Source organism: Trichechus manatus, unplaced genomic scaffold, assembly GCF_000243295.1.
Source record: "Trichechus manatus latirostris isolate Lorelei unplaced genomic scaffold, TriManLat1.0 scaffold00085, whole genome shotgun sequence".
Taxonomy (NCBI): domain Eukaryota; kingdom Metazoa; phylum Chordata; class Mammalia; order Sirenia; family Trichechidae; genus Trichechus; species Trichechus manatus.
The window spans coordinates 2,811,202-2,831,617 of record NW_004444021.1 but is presented as its reverse complement, the minus strand read 5'-3'; the positions used below and the strand labels follow the sequence as shown (position 1 = coordinate 2,831,617).

The following is a 20,416-nucleotide window of genomic DNA, read 5'->3' as shown; positions in this document are numbered from 1 at the left end:
CTGTAAACCTTTATCTAAAGTATAAAAAAAAAAAAAGCAAAGGTGAGACAATAAGAGGGCAGGAATACTAGTCTACTGGAGATGGAACAAACTGAACACAATTAAAGAGAATGCTGACACAGTATGATACATGTAACTAATATCACTGAAAAATGTGTGTGCAATTGTCAAATGGGAACTTAACTTGCTATGTAAACTTGCACCAAAAACTCAATAAAATATTATTTAAAAAAATGTTTCTTCTTATTTAAAATTCATTTAAAAGTTGTCAAAATACAAAGAAATAAATGACAAATTTGAAATATCTAAAATTACTAGAAAATTAGATTCTCATAAATACATTATATGGAATGGAGGAGAAAATCCTTATTCTTAGAAAAATCTATGTATGTCCTTTAACTGAATACTTGTACATGGTGGCATTGGACTTAGCATGAACATAGTGAGAAGGATAGTTTTAATACCATTCCTTAATGCAAGGAAGACAATTCAAAATTCCAACTTCATATCCTCTATTGTAAGGAATGACAATATTTAACGTATTTTATACTTACTATACTATACCCATCCCCCACATGTCTGTCAGTTTGTGGTACTGTGGGGGCTTGCGTGTTGCTGTGGTGCTGGAAGCTATGCCACCAGTATTCAAATACCAGCAGGGTCACCCATGGCAGACAGGTTTCAGCTGAGCTTCCACACTAAGACAGACTAGGAAAAAGGACTCGGCAGCCTACTTCTGAAAAGAATTAGCCAGTGAAAACCTTACGAATAGCGGCGGGACATTGTCTGATATAGTGCCGGAATATGAGCCCCCCAGGTTGGAAGGCGCTCAAAGAGGATTAGGGAAGATCTGCCTCCTCAAAGTAGAGTCGACCTTAACGACGTGGATGGAGTCAAGCTTTTAGGACTATCATTTGCTGATGTGGCATGACTCAAAATGAGAAGAAATAGCTGCAAACATCCATTAATAATCAGAACACGGAATGTATGAACTATGAATCTAGGAGGAGGGATCAGTCTCTGGAGAAGGACATCATGCTAGGTAAAGTAGAAGGTCAGCGAAAAAGAGGAAGACCCTTAATGAAATGGATTGACACAGTGGCTGCAACAATGAGCTCCAGCATAACAACGATTGTGAGGAGATTGTGAGGATGGCGCACGACTGGGCAGTGTTTTGTTCTGTTGTACATAGGGTGGCTATGAGTCGGAACCAACTTGATGGCACCTAAAAACAACAACAACCCATCAGCTGCTCTGTGGAGAAAGATGTGGGTATCTGCTTCTGTAAAGATTTACAGTCTTGGAAACCCTATGGGACAGTTCTACTCTGTCCTCTAAAATTGAGTCGGAATAAACTCAGTGGCAGTGGGTTTGGTTTTGATATGCTGTTCTCAAGGAGCCCTCATGGTGCAGTGGTTAAGCACTCAGCTGCTAACCAAAAGGACGCCGGTTCAATCACACCAGCCTGCTCAACGTGAGAAAGGGGGTAGTTCTACTCTGTCCCATGGAGTCACTATGAGTCAAATCGACTCAGTGGCAACGGGTTTGGTTTTTGGTATAATATTCTCAGTTAAGCAATGTTTTGTGTTTTTTTTTTTAAATTTTACCGTAGAAAAAACTTAGACTGTAGAATAGCTTTTTTAATGGACAACAACAACAAAACAATATAATACTTAGCAATGGAATGGTAATTTTAGGAGTAAAACATTTTAGTAATTTTTCTTCAAGAGGATATATCAAAAGCATATTATCTGTGATATTAATTTTTAATTTAAAATTCTATGCAAGTCTATTTAGAAAACATTGGCATAAATAGTTATTCACAGAGCAAGATTTCATAGCCTTTAATATGCTTCAATGCTTTATAACTCACCAAAAAGGTATATTAGGTGCAAAATTTTACAAAGTTATTTCACTTCAGATCCCATTTTCCTAGAAGAATCTCCTGGTACAGGTAACTTGTCTAATATACTTTAGGGAATGTCACTTCAGCATATAATTTTATAGAATTATAAACACTGGATTTTAATCATGATATTTCAAATTTAATCATTTCTATATAACTGCAAACAAAATCTTCCAACCTTCTTCACACTTACTAAAACAAAAAAAAAAAAAACTCCAGAAATAATCTAATTTGCCAAGTTTTATATTGATTTTACTTGTTGAAGCCCTCATTTTTCTGAAAGTCATTTAGAATAGCAGGAGACTATTCTAAATAGTATTCAATCAAATATTTAAATTTATACCTAAAAAAGAAAACATTTGCCATGGAGCCGATTCTGACTCATGGTGACCCCATGTGAGTCACAGTAGAATTGTATTCCATAGGGTTTTCAATGGCTGATACATTTATTTATTTTTTAGAAGTAGATCACCAGGCCTTTCTTCTGAGGTGCCTCTGAGGTGACTCAAACCACCAACCTTTTGCTTAGCAACTGGTGGGGCAGTGATTAAAGTGTTCAGTAAAGTGAAAGGTCAGTAGCTGGAACCTACCAGCCAGTCCGAGGGAGAAAGATGTGGCAGTCTGCTTCTGCAAAGATTTAGAGCCTGGGAAACTCTATGGGGGCAGTTCTACCCTGTCCTATAGGTTTGCTGGGAATTGGAATTGACTCGATGGCAGTGGGTTTGGTCTTTGGTTTTGGGCACTATCCAGGGCTACAAGAACTTAATTTTGTTCTTTCTTATTTGACTATCAAAATGGCAGTTTCAAATATCAATCAAGTTATTATATATATGTAACGGTGCATCTGTTTTTATATTCCCTTCATTGGTAAACCATGTGTGCATTCTTTAAAAACTGTATAAATAGTAGCATTCCTTCTTTTCATTCAGATATCTTTTTCAGGGCCTTTGTCTTTGATAAGGCAAAGAAACGATGCCTCTGGTTCCCATTCAATAGCATGTCAAGTGGAGTGAAAAAAGGGTTCGGCCATGAATTTGACCTCTATGAAAACAAAGGTAACTGATTTCTCCCCAAACAGTACATAATAAAATAAAGCTCATTGCAATTTGGTTGCCCTGTTGAAAAATAATAATCAGTATAATGTAATTAGCTCTTTCTGTCACTCTCACATACACATGCGCACACACACAGACCCATACAATTTTACTGAGATAAAGACATATAAAAATTTACTCTATTGTTTAATAAATTTAATTAAAATTTAAATAACTTATATAATTTAATTAGTTATTTTAAAGTGGCTTTCTGAATTTAGTGAAGGTTTTAAACTTTACTTAATTTTTGATTTTAATATTTTGTTAAAATGGACTATATATTTGCACATATCACCAAATTAAATTTGCCTAGCAAACAGAGTAAGTTATGTTGAGTACATAGACTAATCTCTGCAGTTATCCATGTATATACACACAAATTAAAACTTCTCAATAGTCTTTTGTTTTGGATTATTCTCAAATGTATTATTTTGAAAATACTAGTAGAAGCTTTAGGAAAGAAATGTCAATATTATTTGAAATAGTTTACAAGAGTTAATTATTTACAGTTTTGAATGGAATTTTATTTTTTTTCTTTCATAAACACAGCATATGTTTCACATAGTTATGAAATTTATCTCTGCTTTCTTCCAATAGACTACATTAGAAATTGCATCATTGGCAAAGGGGGCAGCTACAAGGGAACAGTATCTATCACTAAGAGTGGCATCAAATGCCAGCCCTGGAATTCCATGATACCACACGAACACAGGTAAGAGCAGCATGAAGAAAAGAGGACAGAGCCTCTCTCTTTAAAATACATGTTAACAATCTCACATTAGTCCTTCAGAATAATCCTTTAGTTTTATAATAACTAAGCCGACTTTGCTGAATCATATTAGGCCAAGACGTATGTGAACTCATGTCCAAATACTTAGCAAAAGAAAAATAAATTTATCATTAAGATGTGGCCTATCATTATTTTACTCCATTGTCTCAATTTACAGATTTTGGTGTTTACAAAGAAATAATGATACCATCTAAAGTAAAATATTTTTCTTACTCTCTTTCTTTGCCTTTGAGAAGGTACAACATGAAGCAGCTGGAGAGATGATAAACCCCAAGGTGAATCAAACGCTGACCTTACCTGAGGGCCGAGTGTTCCTTAATCTTGGTGTTCTCAGCCTTGGCTGCATATTAACTCTGCTGCAGAGTTCTTAAAAAAAATCTCACCACCCAGGCTGCAACGCAGACCAATTAAATCAGAATCTCTTGGGCAATAAGCCAAGCACAAGTAATACTGGTAAAATATTTTAAACAATTATGCAGCCAAAATCAAGAACTAAGAACTCTTGCCTCAGGTTGACCAGCTTTTCCCATTTCATCTATTGCCTAATGACTGGGGAAAACTTCTTGTTCCATGGAAATTAATGTCCACGCTTAAGAGAAGTGTTTCATTGTTAACAGATGAATACTATTTAAAGATGAGTAAACATTACATCAACAGGTTCATTAGATTGAGGGTTTTAATCATCATGGAGAAGAAACACAGACATCCAGTCCCCACTAAAAAAACCCAAAAAAACCAAACCCATTGCCATCGAGTTGATACCATCTCATTGCAACCCTACAGGACAGAGTAGAACTGTCCCATAGGGTTTCCAAGGAGCAGCTGGTGGATTCAAAATTGTCAACATTTTGGTTAGCAGCCAAGCTCTTGACCACTGTGCCACCAGGGCAAGAACTAAATACAGTTACAGATTTTCAAGATGTATTTCACAAATAAATTTAACAGGAATTGAAGTAGTTTTGAACAGCTGCCCCCCTGGTTATTAAATACACTAGCAGATTTAACATTGGTACAATGTAGATAAAATATTTCCCCCTTAATCTGTAAAGATGTTAATGAGAGTTTACCATGTGCCGATCATCTTGCTGTGCAGAGTATCTAGTTTATCTCATTTAATCGTCACAAGAACCACATAGTGTAGGTGGTCTGATTACTTCTATTTTATGTATAATGAAACTAAAGCACGAAGAGCCTTAGTAACTTGCCCAAGGTCATACACATCTAGTAAGTGGTACGGCCAGAATGCAAGCCCAGCCAGTGTCACTATATATAACCTGTGCTATTAACAACCACAGGGCATGAAACATTTGCCCCATCAGTACAGTATATACTGTGCATTATTCTGGAAATAGTGGTGATGACTTTGCCTTGAGAAATTCACTTCTTGTTCCATTCCACTTTTCATGGCAAAATTTTGCAAGATGATTTTACTTCAGGAAACAGAATAGAATTAATGAATTAGCTCACATTAAAAAACGAAAGAGTTAATTGTCCCATACTGAGATAAAAACTGTGATCTCAGGCTAATCAACACCAGCTAATAAGTGTCCAAGGTCTACAGTGTTCTACAGTATTACAGTAATAGAAAACAACATTTTTTTCCTTCAAATTAGTTACTTACAACTATATAGGAATGCCTCCCAAATATAGTATTATCCTTATATTAAAAAGTCTATCACCAAACCAAACCCATTACCGTCTAGTCGATTCCGGCTCATAGCGACCCTATAGGACAGAGTAGAACTGCCCCATAGAGTTTCCAAGGAGTACCTGGTGGATTCAAACTGCTGACCTTTTGGTTAGCAGCTATAGCACTCAACCACTACTCCACCAGGGTTTCCAAAAAGTATATATGCATATATAATTGCTTTTGTCTTTTCTTAAGGATTTTCAGGGTGTCACTCCCTGGATGGTAAAGAAAGAATTTTATTTAAATTGTAGACCTGTCCTTGAAAAGATGTTGGTAAGTTTTTCATGAACAAAGGAATAGCGTTTGAAATCAATCCTACCCCAGTCCAGGAGAGTTCAACAGACTGACCCAGTAAGAGGTCTTATTTCAACCCAAATGCTCTATGATTGTGATTCTCTCCTAGACGAGTAAATGTGTAATAGATCTCCCTGGGAAATGGCTTCCCAGTCCAGTAAACTGTCTTACCAGCGAACTTTTCCTTGTGATATGGAGGTTTATTGTTGGGAAGATCTTGTATATTAATCAAATTCTTTTTTGTATACATCAGGAAAAACACTTAATTTTCATTAATTAGAGGCTTATTGGAATATCTGCATGCCAGCTTAACACTTTTTATTTAAGTGTTAACTAAAGATTAATTTTATGGGAAATGGGAAAAAATATGTCTCTGGCTGGAGAAGTGATTTATTGTTGACTCCCTACATTAAAATATTTTACAAGTGGCTTAATGGGAAGATGATGATAGATGATGAAATTAGTATAGAAGCTTACCCAGAAAATCAGGTGACCTGATATCTACATCTGTATCCTTCACTGGCCACCCAGCATTCATTAAAGAAGCAGATGATGGAATAGATCAAGTTTTCTGTAAACACAGTTTATATTAAAAGAAAAGAAAGAGAGGCTAGCTCCTAGAAGACCTAATTTATATTTCAAAGTATACTTGGATATAAACCAATTTTAAATATATCTTCACTTATCTCAAAGCCTTGCTATCAGTAAAAATAGAGAACCAAAAATACTATGTATACGATTAAAAGCTTTATTACAGACCCTATGGACTACCACAGGCCTTATGTGTAATAGGGTCTCATAAACATTTGTTGAATGAACATATACGTGAAAAGATCAAGACTAAGCTTCATCCCTTGCAAGTATGGGATACTAAAGAAAAGCAGGCTAAACACCACAGAAAGCACAACGAAAATTAGTTAACTTGGGTATAAGTCATATACACCAGAAAATGAAGAGAGGAGATGACCCAGACTGCTTTTTACCTTCCACATCCTAAAGAGGAATTTGATATGGATTGATACCACATTGTGGAAATAAGTCTATCTTTTCTCTTCATTTTATTAACTCCAGCAGGAATACTTTAATTATATTTCACCCATATCTAGTTTTTATTTCTACTTTCTCTCTCTTCCTTCGCAGCTGTATTTTTACTATTAAATCTTTGATTCATTTACTACTTCTTCACAAGTCCACTGGAAAGGTATATGTGTATATATGTGTGCTTATTTATGTGTGTCTGTGCATTGTGGGTGGCACAAAAATTCTTTCTAAAACTGTAGATATTTATTTATTTTAATAATTTTTTTATTGTACTTTAGATGAAGGGTTACAGAACAAATAGTTTCTCATTAAAACAGTCAGTACACATACTGTTTTATGACATTGGTTAACAACCCCATGACATGTCAACACTCTGCCTTTTCGACCTTGGAGGACCTTTTTTTTTTGTTGTTGGTGAAAATACACATAACCAAAGATACACTATTGCAAAAATTTTTTAAAAAGTAGATATTTAATACATTGTATATTTAACATGTAAGGAGCCCTACTGGCTCAGTGGTTAAGTGCTTGGCTGCTAACTGAAAGGTTGGTGGTTCAAACCCACCAGCTGCTCCACTGGAGAAAGATGTGGCTATCTGCTTACATAAAGACTTATAGCCTTGGAAACCTTGTGAGGCAGATCTGCTCTGCCCTATAGGGCTGCTATGATTCAGAATTGACTGGACAACAATAGGGTTTTATATTTAACATGTACTAAAACCACTATCTAGTTTTTTAGTAAACATAATGCATAAAATGATACAGAAAAAAGAACCTTGTAATAGTTTACTCCATTCATCTTAGAGTGAAGAAATAGAAACCCAGAAAATAAATAAATTGTGTAAGCACTAATGTTAAATAGCAGGGTGGTGATGTATATTGAGACAACAATGTAGGTTTTGTGATTAACAGTAACTTATTATTACCTTTATACTAACTCAGATTTTTTAATAAAAATTGAGTTACAGTAGATTTTCATTAAGCAAATTTTATTAATACATTATTTTATAAAAATATATTTATATAAACATCTTTGATTCAGTCAGAAAATAGATATTTTCATTATAAATTTACCATGAAAAGTCAAGGGTGGCAAAAATGAAAGAAAATAACTTGCAAGCAATTGCACTAACAAAAGATATCCTAAAATTTTCTGGAATGATGGGGCTAAAACAGAACTAAAGACAAATTACCTCATTTTCCTTTGAAAATTTATTACGTTAGGAACTATGAAGTCATGATGAGCTTTAAGATTTAGTTTTTTTGTCAGTCATATATGGCCTAATACCTTATTTTTGTTTCCCCATATTTAAAATACTAATGAAGTAAGGATATAAAATCTTCATCTAAAGACTCTTTGGAGTTGTATAATGCTAATAATATCTCATAAGTTCCTTGAAAAAGCTAAGGTCGCCTTATGTATTTTAGAATAGATAATTTCTTTTTGACCAATAATTTATATTTTCTGAGTACTTAACTCTTTGGTGTATGTTCATGTCCAAATGAAAGAATTTCACTACAAAATTTTGCTTGGTACCCAATGCATGTCTGTATTCATTTTGTGTCACAGCATAAAGAAAAATGATGATTCCTTCACTGGATGTTTGGACATGTAAAATCCTTGAATGTGACTCTAACTTAAATACCATTTAGAACTCAGAGATTAGTAAAAGCAGAAATAAAACTTTATAGCAAAAACTGTACTGAGTATTGGAAATGTAACTGGATTTGCAAAGAAAATTTTTACTAGTGTTATTTATAAACCCAAACCAAACCTGCAGAATTGATTCTGACTCATAGTGACCCTGTAGGACTGAGTAGAACTGCCCCATAGGGTTTCCAAGGAGTGGCTGGTGGATTTGAACAGTCAATCTTTTGGTTAGCAGCCACAGCTCTTAACCACTGCACCACCAGTTTTATCTATAGATGTATATTACTTATTGTGATTTTTTTAGTGCAGTCTAGCAGACAAATACAGCATTTTTGAGTTCAGTGCCCTCAAGCAATACAAAACAATAAAAAGGCTTTGGAGTTTTTTGATGTTGTGTTGAAATACTTTATGCTGATAACAAAACTATAAGGTATTAGAAAGTTTAAGCACAAGTAATTCATTATAGTCCCTGTACCAGATGGCCCACTATTATTACCAAACCCCAGTCACAGTCAAAATTAACAAATATTTTGAAGGAAATAAGTCATTCAGTTCTTTACTATGACAGAGGAGAGACTATTAAGTAGAGTTTCTTAATAATAGGCAGAATTTATTAAGTGCCCAGTACCCTATCAAGGAGCCCTGGTGGTGCAAGGGTTAAGCGATTGGCTGCTAACCAAAAGGTCAGCGGGCTGGCCATCAGAACCCACCAGCAGCTTCAAAGGAGAAAAGACCTGGTGATCTGCTCCTGTAAAGGCTACAGCCTAGAAAACCCTATGGGGCAGTTCTACTCTCATATAGAATCTCTGTGAGTCGGAATCGACTTGACACACAGCAACAACAACAGTACTCCATCATCTCTTGGAACTTCTCAAAACAACCATATAAGGTGGAAGATGTTATAATTTATTTACTATATTCAGTGTACAGGTAAGCTAACTTAGGCTAAAAGAGTCTAAATTATTTGCTAGTGTCTTACAGTTAGTGAGCGAAAGAGCTCAAATTTGAGTCCAGGTTTAATCTGATTCTGGAAACTTTATTCATGCTATTTCATCAATCTGTTTCTCAACTGTGCAGGAAAAAAAGTGGCTACTCTTTATAAGAAAAGCAATAAACAAACAAGTAATTATCGTGGACAAGCAGTGAAATAGGGAGATTTCAAGGTCAATTGCACTGTCTCCTCAGTGGTCTCCTAAGTGGCTTTGCTCAACCACTGGTTGCCTTGGAGTGAAGCTTTGAAATGGTGGTTCAAATGATTTCAGTTAAGTTCTAGAATGTTTGGCTCTTAGCCAATCTAGAGGCTAATCATTTTAAACTTGATGCTGATGTTCAAATTCAGTTAAGTTAATGTTTATGAAATGTTAGTATTTTAAGAATGGAGGGAAATGACAGAATTCAAGTTAAAATATATGGAGGTCTGAGAAAAAATAAAGGGTTTCTCTACTTTCACGGACAATATAATCACTAATTAGTAAAATTAATAGACCAAAAATAAAGTTGCATGCTCTTATACTGTAATGATTATCATTTTAAAACTAGCTTTTTGCCTTCGAGCTATCGAGGTAAAGACCTACAGGAAAACTACTGTCGAAATCCTCGAGGGGAAGAAGGGGGACCGTGGTGTTTCACAAGCAATCCAGAGGTACGCTACGAAGTCTGTGACATTCCTCAGTGTTCAGAAGGTAAATGAACCTGAATGCCATCTGGGGCACTCTGTTCCCCCTATGCGTGGAACTGTAACTCACATTAAAGGTTAACAGAAGCAATCAAATCACAATAAATATGTTGTTCATCCAAACACAAATATACTCAACTTTTTAAAGCATTTTTACATATTTTTTAAGCTCTATGATTATCACCAGATTAATTCAAGATAATGGGTGAGTTTTTAGTTTAAATTTCAACAGCGCCTGAGGCAGCCCTCAGCGGAGAGTAAGAGTGGGCTTACTAACGTACTGTCTTGAGCTCACATACCTCAAAATATGATCCTGTACATCACCTGAAAGGGGACAAATGGAACGTAGCCCTTTATTAGTAATGCTAATTCTATTCATCTGGCACCTGCTTCTGCAGAAACTTTGTCAAGTCAATTCTGAAGTGGTGTGGCAAGGGTTTACGAGCCCAGAAGAGAATATGGGAGGGGAAACTGGAAATTTGACAGGCCCCGTGTGTGTTTTGGTAAAAATGTGACTAGAACCAAATTTGACACATAGACTGGAACTAAGTACCATTCAGAATATATCTGAAGAGATCAAAGCAATGGATCCCAAGCTGTCTTGAAGGCAGGCACCCTAAATCCATGTCTATGTTCTCACCTCCTCTCACAGCATAAATGGGCACTCTCCTTACTTTTGTAATGGAAAACTGAATAACTGACAAGATGGAAAACTAACCATTTCAGCATTGTATGTGGTGTGATTTTCTTAGTTACCTGGCTGTTGAATAGCTGGGTTATTTTTGTTGTTGTTTTATTTTTGTTTTATATTTTAGTTCTGTCAGAAACTCTAAAATTTCAAATGAAATAAGGATTAAGTATCTGTTAGAAATTTAGTAGAATTTTAAAGTACCTGGAGTTTGGCGGTTGCTGGAATGCTGTCCAATTTTTATAGTAAGGTATCTTACCTGTTTGTTGTTAATGAAAAAACGTTTTTTGAAAAATTTTCTCCATAAATATACATTTAATATTAGGTTGATATTTACCACATAAGAGTAAAGGCCACTGTTAGCTAATTGTCACAGAGAAAGTGAATTTGTTTTCTGTTGTTAGTTAAAGTCCTAACTTCATGTGCTAGAGCCAGTTCCACCTCTTGTTTGTAAATTCTCAGTTTCCATTTCATATCATATTCTGTTCACTATAACTTTCTCCATTGTTTTCTTTTCTTTTAAAAATAATAAACTTATCTGTGATAACGTTATGAACAAGTCTGTTTTGTATGAATAAGTTCGTAATTGATATTTGTCTTAAATTTACACATGGAAGCAAAAAATCCCTACTCTTAGGGAAATCTCAAATATCACAGTTTTCTGAGGTTGAAAATTATTGGCAAGATGTTTTGTTTATTGGTTTTGCTTGACCTGGCAAAGTATTTTTATAGGCAAATAACTTGGGCAATCTATGAACAGCTTAGTATTATTTTACCTACTTAACCCTGTGGGAATGTGATTTTTCAACCCCTAGTTTATAAGAAGAACCTTCATCAAAATACAATTAACACAGGTCTGGACTGATTGGCAGGTGATTTAGAATAATAAATGCTAGAACAGAAGTAATTGGGGAAATAATATTTCCAGTTATTCGTATCTCATTAGAATGTAACTCTCTAATATCTTTTAATAATTTGAGGTCATTGTACCTCCCTTAGAAAAGAGCAGTGCTCATTAGTATTAATGGCACACGATGCTATTGGTCACTGTGACACTAAAGATTGCAGATATGCTCTTTCTGGAAACAATTAGAGGTATGACAGTAGTAGAATAACCCTCCTCTGAGAGAAGTGAACCAGCATCTGCCCTGTAGGCTAAGCATATTTCAGGGAGTATAAAATGAACTGTGATATTTAATTCAAGCTAAAATGAACAATGTTTTAGCAGGATTTTAATGAAGAGGATCCAAAATAAGAAGCATTTCCAACATAGTAATTGAGAAAAAAACAGAGCTGTCTATAAAATAAAAAGTATAAAATAGACAAAATAATGTAGATATGATATAAAAATTTTATATTAATAAAATAAAAATGTGAGAGGGAAATTGCAAAATCCAGAATGCTTAAATAGAATAGTGGGTGAGCCCTTTCTGTCTATTGGTACTAATTTATTAAATGGCAACTTCTAAAGGTGACTTCTGTCCCTCATCATTATGGATGAGGAAGTAGCTATCAAATCATTTTGTACATTTAAAATTAAATAATAAAAATATCTATAGTCAAACTTTGGATTGTTCTTTTCAAGACGACATATAGAACAGTATATATTTTATGAAATTTTTATAACTATATTAAACTCTTGGCTAAGTAGTCATCTGAAATTTATTTGAAATTCTGATGCAAAAAGAAATGTATCTGATATCCAATGGCTAATATTGATGATTTTCTTATTTAAAGCTTTGAAAAATATTAAGCATTCCAAAGGAAAATGAATACTCTTGTATCACAATTTGAACCTCACATATTTATATAATCAGAGCCCTGGTGGTGCAAACAGTTAACCTCTTGGTTGCTAAGCGAAAGGTTGGCATTGGAACGCACCCAGTGTATCTGTGAGAGAAGCACCTGGAGATCTGCTTCTTCAAAGATTACAGCCAAGAAAACCATATGGGGCAGTTGTGCTCAGTCACATGGGGTCGACTTGACGGCACCCAAAAGTAATATAGTTATGTAAAAAAAATACTATCACTAATGCTTAATTGAAAAATTACAGAAAGTTGAGGTATGCAAAATCCATTTTTTTGCCTTAGCATTTGCTTTGGATTTAAAATATAAGCAATCATTAGTCATTGGGACAGATGTCTTCTTTAATGCTATCTTGTCAAATATTGTCAAATAACCGAGTAAATATATTTTCATTAAGCTGTAATCGTTATTTTTTAATACCTTATACTTAAAATCCCCAAATGATACGGCCATGGCTTCACGTATGTAATTCCATACTCTGTGTGGAGAAAGACTTTTAAAAAGATTTAAATAAAACTATTACTTATAAATGTAGATTTGTGAGGCTTTTCACATTTTAAACATTCAGTTGTGCTGAAGTACTCACCAGCATGGATTTTTTTCCCCTTGGAGATCACCCTTATTAGAGTAAAATAAACATTGATTAAAAATAGATTCAGATACTTTCAAAATAATTGTTTTAGCCTGTAAACTCAGAATTACCTGTGGTTTTATGAATCAGAAAAATAGAACACAATAATTTTTTTTTTAGTTGGTTATTAGGAGAAGCATGTTAAATTAATCCTACTTATATTACAATGTGTGTATAGCTTTTGTAATTTTCTACTATAATTTAGCTGCCGATCTTTTGGTTAGCAGTTGAGCTCTTAACCACTGTGCCACCAGGGCTCCAATATTCTTAGAAAACATATTATACTTATGAACAGAAATTTTTACATAATTTGAGTTTATGTGACCTAGGACAGTATTTTGCTTTTGTATTTTTTAAAGGGAAGAATTTTCTGGAACCATTAAATAATGCACTGGTATCAATAGAGATAGCCAAAATAAGGAAGAGCAGAAACGGAAATCTTCACCCCCACTCACTATTATATAGTTGGTACTTTCACTTGGTTTCTTGAATAGGTGGACTTGGCTTCTGCCTGTACTGTTTGCCTTTGAGCTGGGAAAAACTCGGAAGATTCTTAGAACTCTGGAAGTTTGAAAAGTGAATGTGACTTCAAAATTTGACTTGCTTGAGATAATTTTTATGGCTAACCTGATGGTCTGATACAAGGCAAAATACAAAATTTCTAGCCATTCACCTTGGATAAGATGGCCAATCTAATTGCTTTCCCATATACTCCTTTTTCCAGTCCTTCAATAGGTGCGAACGCAACAGAGGCCAAACTACTGTTGTAAACAAGAAGGCAGAGGGTAATGAGGACAATTTTGAAAAAAGCAGGGATTTTGAATTCCTAAAAGTATTACTATCAATTCATCCTAAAGTATGGCCAGTTAGAATGTGTAGGAAACAGGTTAAAATATGTAGGACATGAAAAGCAATTAAGAATAATGGAAAGAACACTAGACTATAGGTCAGAAGACCTGAGTTCCACATCCAGGTTTGACATTTTCTGTTTTGGGTAAGTTCCTTACAATTTTTGTGAGCCTTGTTTTTCCTCACTGCAAAGATCAAACGGAATCTTATATGTTAAAAATCCTGTATAAATAATCATAGAATATGCAAATTTAAGGTATTTAGTATCATAGTTTTGTCACAGAACATGTTTAATTCCTACCTCAACAACAACTTTCATTGACTTCTAAAACCTAACATTATTCCTGTTAGCTTTTTTGTTTGTTTTTTCTCACTAGGCCCATAACTGCAGCCATGTCTCTCTTCACTTTACCACAAACGTAACAACCTAATTCATGTTTCTGTGTCATTTTATGTTATTTTGTCCCTTTATAGCTTATCCAATTCTCATTCATCCTTCAAGGTCCAAGTAAATTCTAGTCTATACTAAAAAGCCATCACTGCCAAATACTTAGGACGTTTAGAATAGAACAAATTGCCGACATACTTGCTACTCAAAGTGTGGTTCATGGACCCGGCAGCATCAGGAACCATCGGGAGCTTGTTATTAATGCCCCAGCCCAAACCCCCTGAATCAGAATTAGCCCCTTAACAAGATCGCAAGGTGATTTCTATGCACATTAAAGTTTGGAGAAACACTGATCTACCATATGCATTTTGGAAAATAGTCATCTTATAGAATCATCTGTTTCATTTGTGTACTTATTTTTTTCCTTAAGAAAATCAAAAATCCTTAAGTCCAGGAAAAATGTTTTATAATTATGCCCATAGTACAGCTTCTCAGAAACTAATCCTAGTCACTGTCATTAGAAAGGGATATATTATTACAAACTGCATTTGCTGAAGGATATATAATACATTCTGATTGCTGAATATATAAAAACTATACATTGTTCGAAATTGCACATGTGTATACTTATTTCTTAAACTCAAACATAATACTCTATTCTATTTCTCCCTCAATATAAAGGATCAAACAGCAATGATAAATGCCATCTCATTTTCTATGAAGATATCACAGCTTACATTCTTTTTAAAAAGAAAACTAAATAAATCTATACGCTGTTCAACTGGGAAGCTGAAATGTGATGATGCATAACCTATGTTAAGAGTTTCAATGTGGAAATGACCTTGGCTAACCTGAGCACCTTTGTCAATATGCTCTTAGACCCCCTCTAATTTACAGTTCAGGTGCTTATTGATTGTAGTCTGGGGAATCTCAGTATCAAATGAGGGGAAGCTGAATTGGCTCCTTGTCTTAGTTTATGGACTAAACTACGTGAAAGGAAGACAGCTCAAGCCAAATGGTCTCCTGTTTCAGAAAGTTAATAGTTAATACCCTAATAGATTATAAAAATCAAAGGTTCAAAAGTGATGACTCTAATATTATATCCCAAATTACAACAAATACTCATCAGCTAGATCCTGGTGGATAAAACTAAACATTGATATCTTTCCCCACTTTAGCTAAAAGTTAGATGATCAGTTAATCACAAGATACAAATGATGTGTTTGGGGAAGTTTGTCGGATTCATAGGGAAGCCAAGCAATGATTTATTCCACAGGATGCCTGCCGTGCTACAAATCAACCTGTCCATTTGAGAAGTCTCATTTTCAGCTAGCTGATGTGATTCAGAGTTTTCAGTGTGACATTTGAGGCCAGCCAAAAGAGAATTGTTAATTAGCCTCACAGAATCATCAGTAAGATCCTGCATAACTAGATCAGCTTATACATTTTAAAAAAAGGTGATACTAGGAGTTCAATAGCAGGTCACCTTCTATCCTAAGCTAGATAAGAATATAAACCTGACCAGCCTATTCAGCATGGACGTTCACTAACAGAAAGGAGCCATGATTTGTTCTTTTAAAATATCTGTATTGTTCGAATAGTACCAGATTTCTAACTGAAGACAGTTTCTCAAATCTATCTGGTCCTGATTAAGGCCTTAATTGTAGGAGTATAACATATTCCATTAAAATTGCATAATTCTTATTTGACAGGGAAGGAGGAAAGATAAGAGAGAATAACTATTGTTCTGACTGTATAAACACTGAGATCACTTCTATTATAGACCAGCAAGGGAAAAGCCCACAAGGGTTGATCTTATATGCCCAATTCCCAGGTGCCTTTTGTACAACTGTAAAATATTACATAGGCAGGGCATTGGCCCTATACTAAATCTGAACGACTCTAATTACAAAAATCCTATTTAAACTATCCGAAGAGTTCTGTGGGGAGTATTTTATGCCACTAGTGATGGATATTAGGTCCTAATTTAAAATTAGAATGATGTGTAGAGATTTCTAAAAGTCTCTTTGCCAAACAAGTGATTTACTGTTCTTTAAATGGAACAGTAGTGTTCTTGATTTTGCTGTCAGAAGTGATTAACATGCCATACTTTAATTTTATTAGTTGAATGCATGACCTGCAATGGGGAAAGTTATCGAGGTCCCATGGATCACACAGAATCAGGCAAGATTTGCCAGCGCTGGGATCATCAGACACCACACCGGCACAAATTCTTGCCAGAAAGGTAAAATACAACTGAATCATGCTACTAATGATTCTTTCTACAAATTGTCTATTATTTGCTCCATGACAAACTGCCATTGAAATTCTCTTTCTATGATCTTTTCCTGTTAGGACATGAACATAAAATTTAGAACTCCCCTGAATGTTCAGGATTCTTCTGACAAAAGTTCTTGAGCCATTACATTTAGAGGAGGTAGTCTTGGGAAAAAGGAATTTGTGGTGGGGTATATGAGAATACAGGCAGTGCCTAGGTTATGAACGAGATCTGTTCCTATCTTTAAGTCAAATTTGTAAGTAAATCAGAACAGGTACATACGGTTCTTATTTAGCATCAGTTAGTTAAATGTTTGCCTTAGTATATAGTCTATATTTTACTTTTCTACGCATAGAACACTTAAGAAACACTTCCAAGCTGGGCAATGTTTTCATGAGTGTCACAAAGTAGTGTGTGCATTCATTATTACTAACCATCGTATTTAACTCAAATTTTTAATATTATAGGCTTTATAGCAGTCCATTCTCAAGTACGAGTTGTCCATAAGTCAGATGTTCATAACCCAGGGATTGCCTGTAGTAGCTACACTTTCAACTGGTCTTGGCTGACTTGGTTAAAAGTCCCTGAAATCAGGATGGTCCTGGACACAGAGTGCACAGGGGAAGCACTTTAAGAAGCCTCCTTTTTCTCTTCCATAGCATAAAAAAGACAACCTGTTGCCACTGACATTGAGTCGATTCCAACTCATAGCAACCCTATAGGACAGAGTAGAACTCCCCTATAAGGTTTCCAAGGAGTGGCTGGTGGATTCAAACTGCTGACCTTTTGGGTAGCAGCCATAGCTCTTAATCAGTGCACCACCAGGGCTCCTAAAAAAGACAGGGGCCCATTAAAAACTGACCAGTTTGACTGGCCTGAGCTGTGGAGGAGGCATTATTGCTAAATTGAAGCTAATCTCCTTCTAGAGCAGCATCTTCTGTGACCCAAGTACTGTGGGATTCCATGTATAACACCATGACATATATCATAAGTAAACAATTATCTGGTTGCTTTTCCTGGTGTGTTTTGAAATTGCCAATATGGACAGCCAATCTGGAGAAGCCAGGCAATTAATTCTATTTTTTCTCTCCCAGGAATAGGTTTTGAATTTAAATAGTTAAAAAAATTATGTCTCCATTTGCCCACTAATTTCAGATGAAACTTTTTAGTTGAAAAAAGGAAAAAAGAGAATTATTTTTATTACATAGAATAAAAATACAAATAATTACAGGGAGAACTCCATTCTTATCTTTATTAAGCAATTTCTAGAAAGGTGTTTTTTCTTTCTTCTTTTTATCTCTCTTTTCTCGGGAAGGGGAGGGGTGGTTCATTTAAGTGAAATTAAAACTCTACTTTTTGTAAACGCATCTCTTACTTTTAAGCGAGAGCAGAAGGGATATGGTAGCAATTAAAATCAAGTCACCAATTCAGGGCTCTGTTCATTTAAAGGGTGAGAGGTGGTGGAGAAGGTGGTGTGATGGAGTTTGTCTCTTGCTCTGGTGGAGGTGAGGGCATGACCTCGAAAGGTTCTATTTCCAAAATGGAGCTATCATTAGTAACAGAGCTATTGAAACCTAACTTTCAGTTTGAACTTAAAAGTCTGCCCTAGAAGAGGATCTGTTTTCTTAATGAGCATTCTACGTGAGATCATATTTATGTAATCTGTCCTCAACTGGGTTCTATGAGATGGGTATTCAGTTTGGGATTTCAACTACCAGTCAGACACCAAATGAACCTAAATTATGAGTAAAGAGGATGGTACTCTCAACTTGGTGGAATATGTAAGTTAATAGATTTCATAGTCAATAATTAGCAATCCTTGTAAGGTGAAATATAGAAAACCTCCTCTTTCCTCAGCTAGTAATATCCAAGGTAAGTGGAAAGTTATTTTGTAAGTTGAGAGCTGGGTGGTGTTTCCAGGCAGATTTACGTGACACTTTTCTCGGTGTGGTTTGCAGATATCCCGACAAGGGCTTTGATGATAATTATTGCCGCAATCCTGATGGCAAGCCGAGGCCGTGGTGCTATACTCTTGACCCTGACACCCCCTGGGAGTACTGTGCAATTAAAATGTGCGGTAAGTTAGGGTCAAATTTATGGCTTCCTTTTCTTCTCACAAACTGGATCTAAGCAGGTGATTATTAGTGAGACAGGTTAACAACGATTTTACCTGATGCTTTAATGTTTGCAGGTTTTAATATTTTAAGCATGTGTTACATAATCCTACCCAATCTTTCAAATTTTCATACAGCCATTATTTGGAAAGAGATAAATAGGCAGATGCACACATATATACAAAACATTTATATGTGTGATAAAGGCCTAAACTCATGCCATCAAAAAAAAAAGGAAAAATCCATGAAGATCAGGGAACATGTGCAGTATGACAAAGTCATTAGGGTAGTAAAAGTTGGGACCTTGTATTCTTACCTTCCAATCCTGTATCGTCTCTGTTACCCTACATTTCCTTCCCAGAGACATAACATGAGCTGTCAACTGATTGTGAACCTCTTCTGGTAAATGACAGAGGCTGCTATGAAGAATAATAAGTCTACTAGTAGCTTCTCACAGATGCCCTCAGTCTTTACTAGCTGAACTCCACCTCTCCAGCTGTTCTTGAATGCGGCCTACCTTCTGCTTCAACCTATCTTTTTGCAGTCCTGCAATCCTTTTCTACATATTAGCTGCAAGCCTTTATCCAACTCTCTTGAATTTATAAAAAAAAAAAAATTTAAAAACCCCTGTTCTCATTTGCTTTGTGGTATCCCTTGATGAATACTTGGTCCTCTCCTCCATGGCTGAAACATTTATTTTCTTCTCTTTTCTGAAATAATATAGGATAATAATTGGATATAAAAATGTTATTTCTATGACTACCAGCCTTATTTTGTCAATTGTCTAAAATGCCTTAAGAATAGTGGAATTGCTATTATTATGCTATTACTATTATGCTACATTTTGTATGGTATAATAGTGTTATAAGTTGACTTGATAATATAAAGATATATATATATATATATATATATATATACATATATACATACACACATTCATACAGGAGAGAGATAAAGAATTTACATAGGATCAGGTACTAGCATCCCAAAATGATAACATATACAATGGTTAGGGCATGGATAGATATTTCCATACTTCCCCATAGCAGCATGATGGGGATATTCCTCTGAACAAGCCTAATTCAATATTATCCATACTATGGTACTGTTGGCACAGTGGTTAAGAGATTGGCTGGTAACCAAAAGGTCGGCAGTTCAAATTCACCAGGCACTCCTTAGAAACCCTATGGGGCAGTTCTACTGTATGGCTGTTAAGGTAAATCTCTCTCCTCTTAGACCTGCTAATAAAAGGACATATTTTGACCACTGAAATAAAGCCCATAGAAAGGGGGTGTTCCTGGCATATGTGAAATAACTGCAGAGTCTGGAAGCCTCTCAGAGTGGAACACGATGTTCCAGGGAAATTGAATCATCTGTTTTGTCCTTTAAAATAAAAAATGATTCTTCTGACAGTGTTGCTCTGTATAGAAGGGTTAGTTCTACTTATTGACTTTTTAATTTTATTAATCTTTCCATCATTCTAGACTATTTAGGTCCAATAATCCAACTGTTTCCCTTTGC

General features: G+C 35.2%; 1 protein-coding gene across 3 annotated transcripts in view; it reads left to right on the top strand.

The window, feature by feature from the left end:
* The window catches only part of HGF (hepatocyte growth factor), a 70,229-nt gene that overhangs the window by 11,856 nt on the left and 37,957 nt on the right, over positions 1–20,416 (top strand). For 2 of the 3 annotated variants that reach the window (XM_023736042.1, XM_004381472.2), the window contains exons 4-8: positions 2,849–2,961; positions 3,598–3,712; positions 10,006–10,148; positions 16,628–16,748; positions 18,740–18,858. In XM_023736042.1, the coding sequence (XP_023591810.1) occupies positions 2,849–2,961; positions 3,598–3,712; positions 10,006–10,148; positions 16,628–16,748; positions 18,740–18,858 (611 nt within the window). The remainder of the gene's footprint in view (positions 1–2,848; positions 2,962–3,597; positions 3,713–10,005; positions 10,149–16,627; positions 16,749–18,739; positions 18,859–20,416) is intronic. The other variant, XM_004381471.2, reaches the window with a different exon arrangement.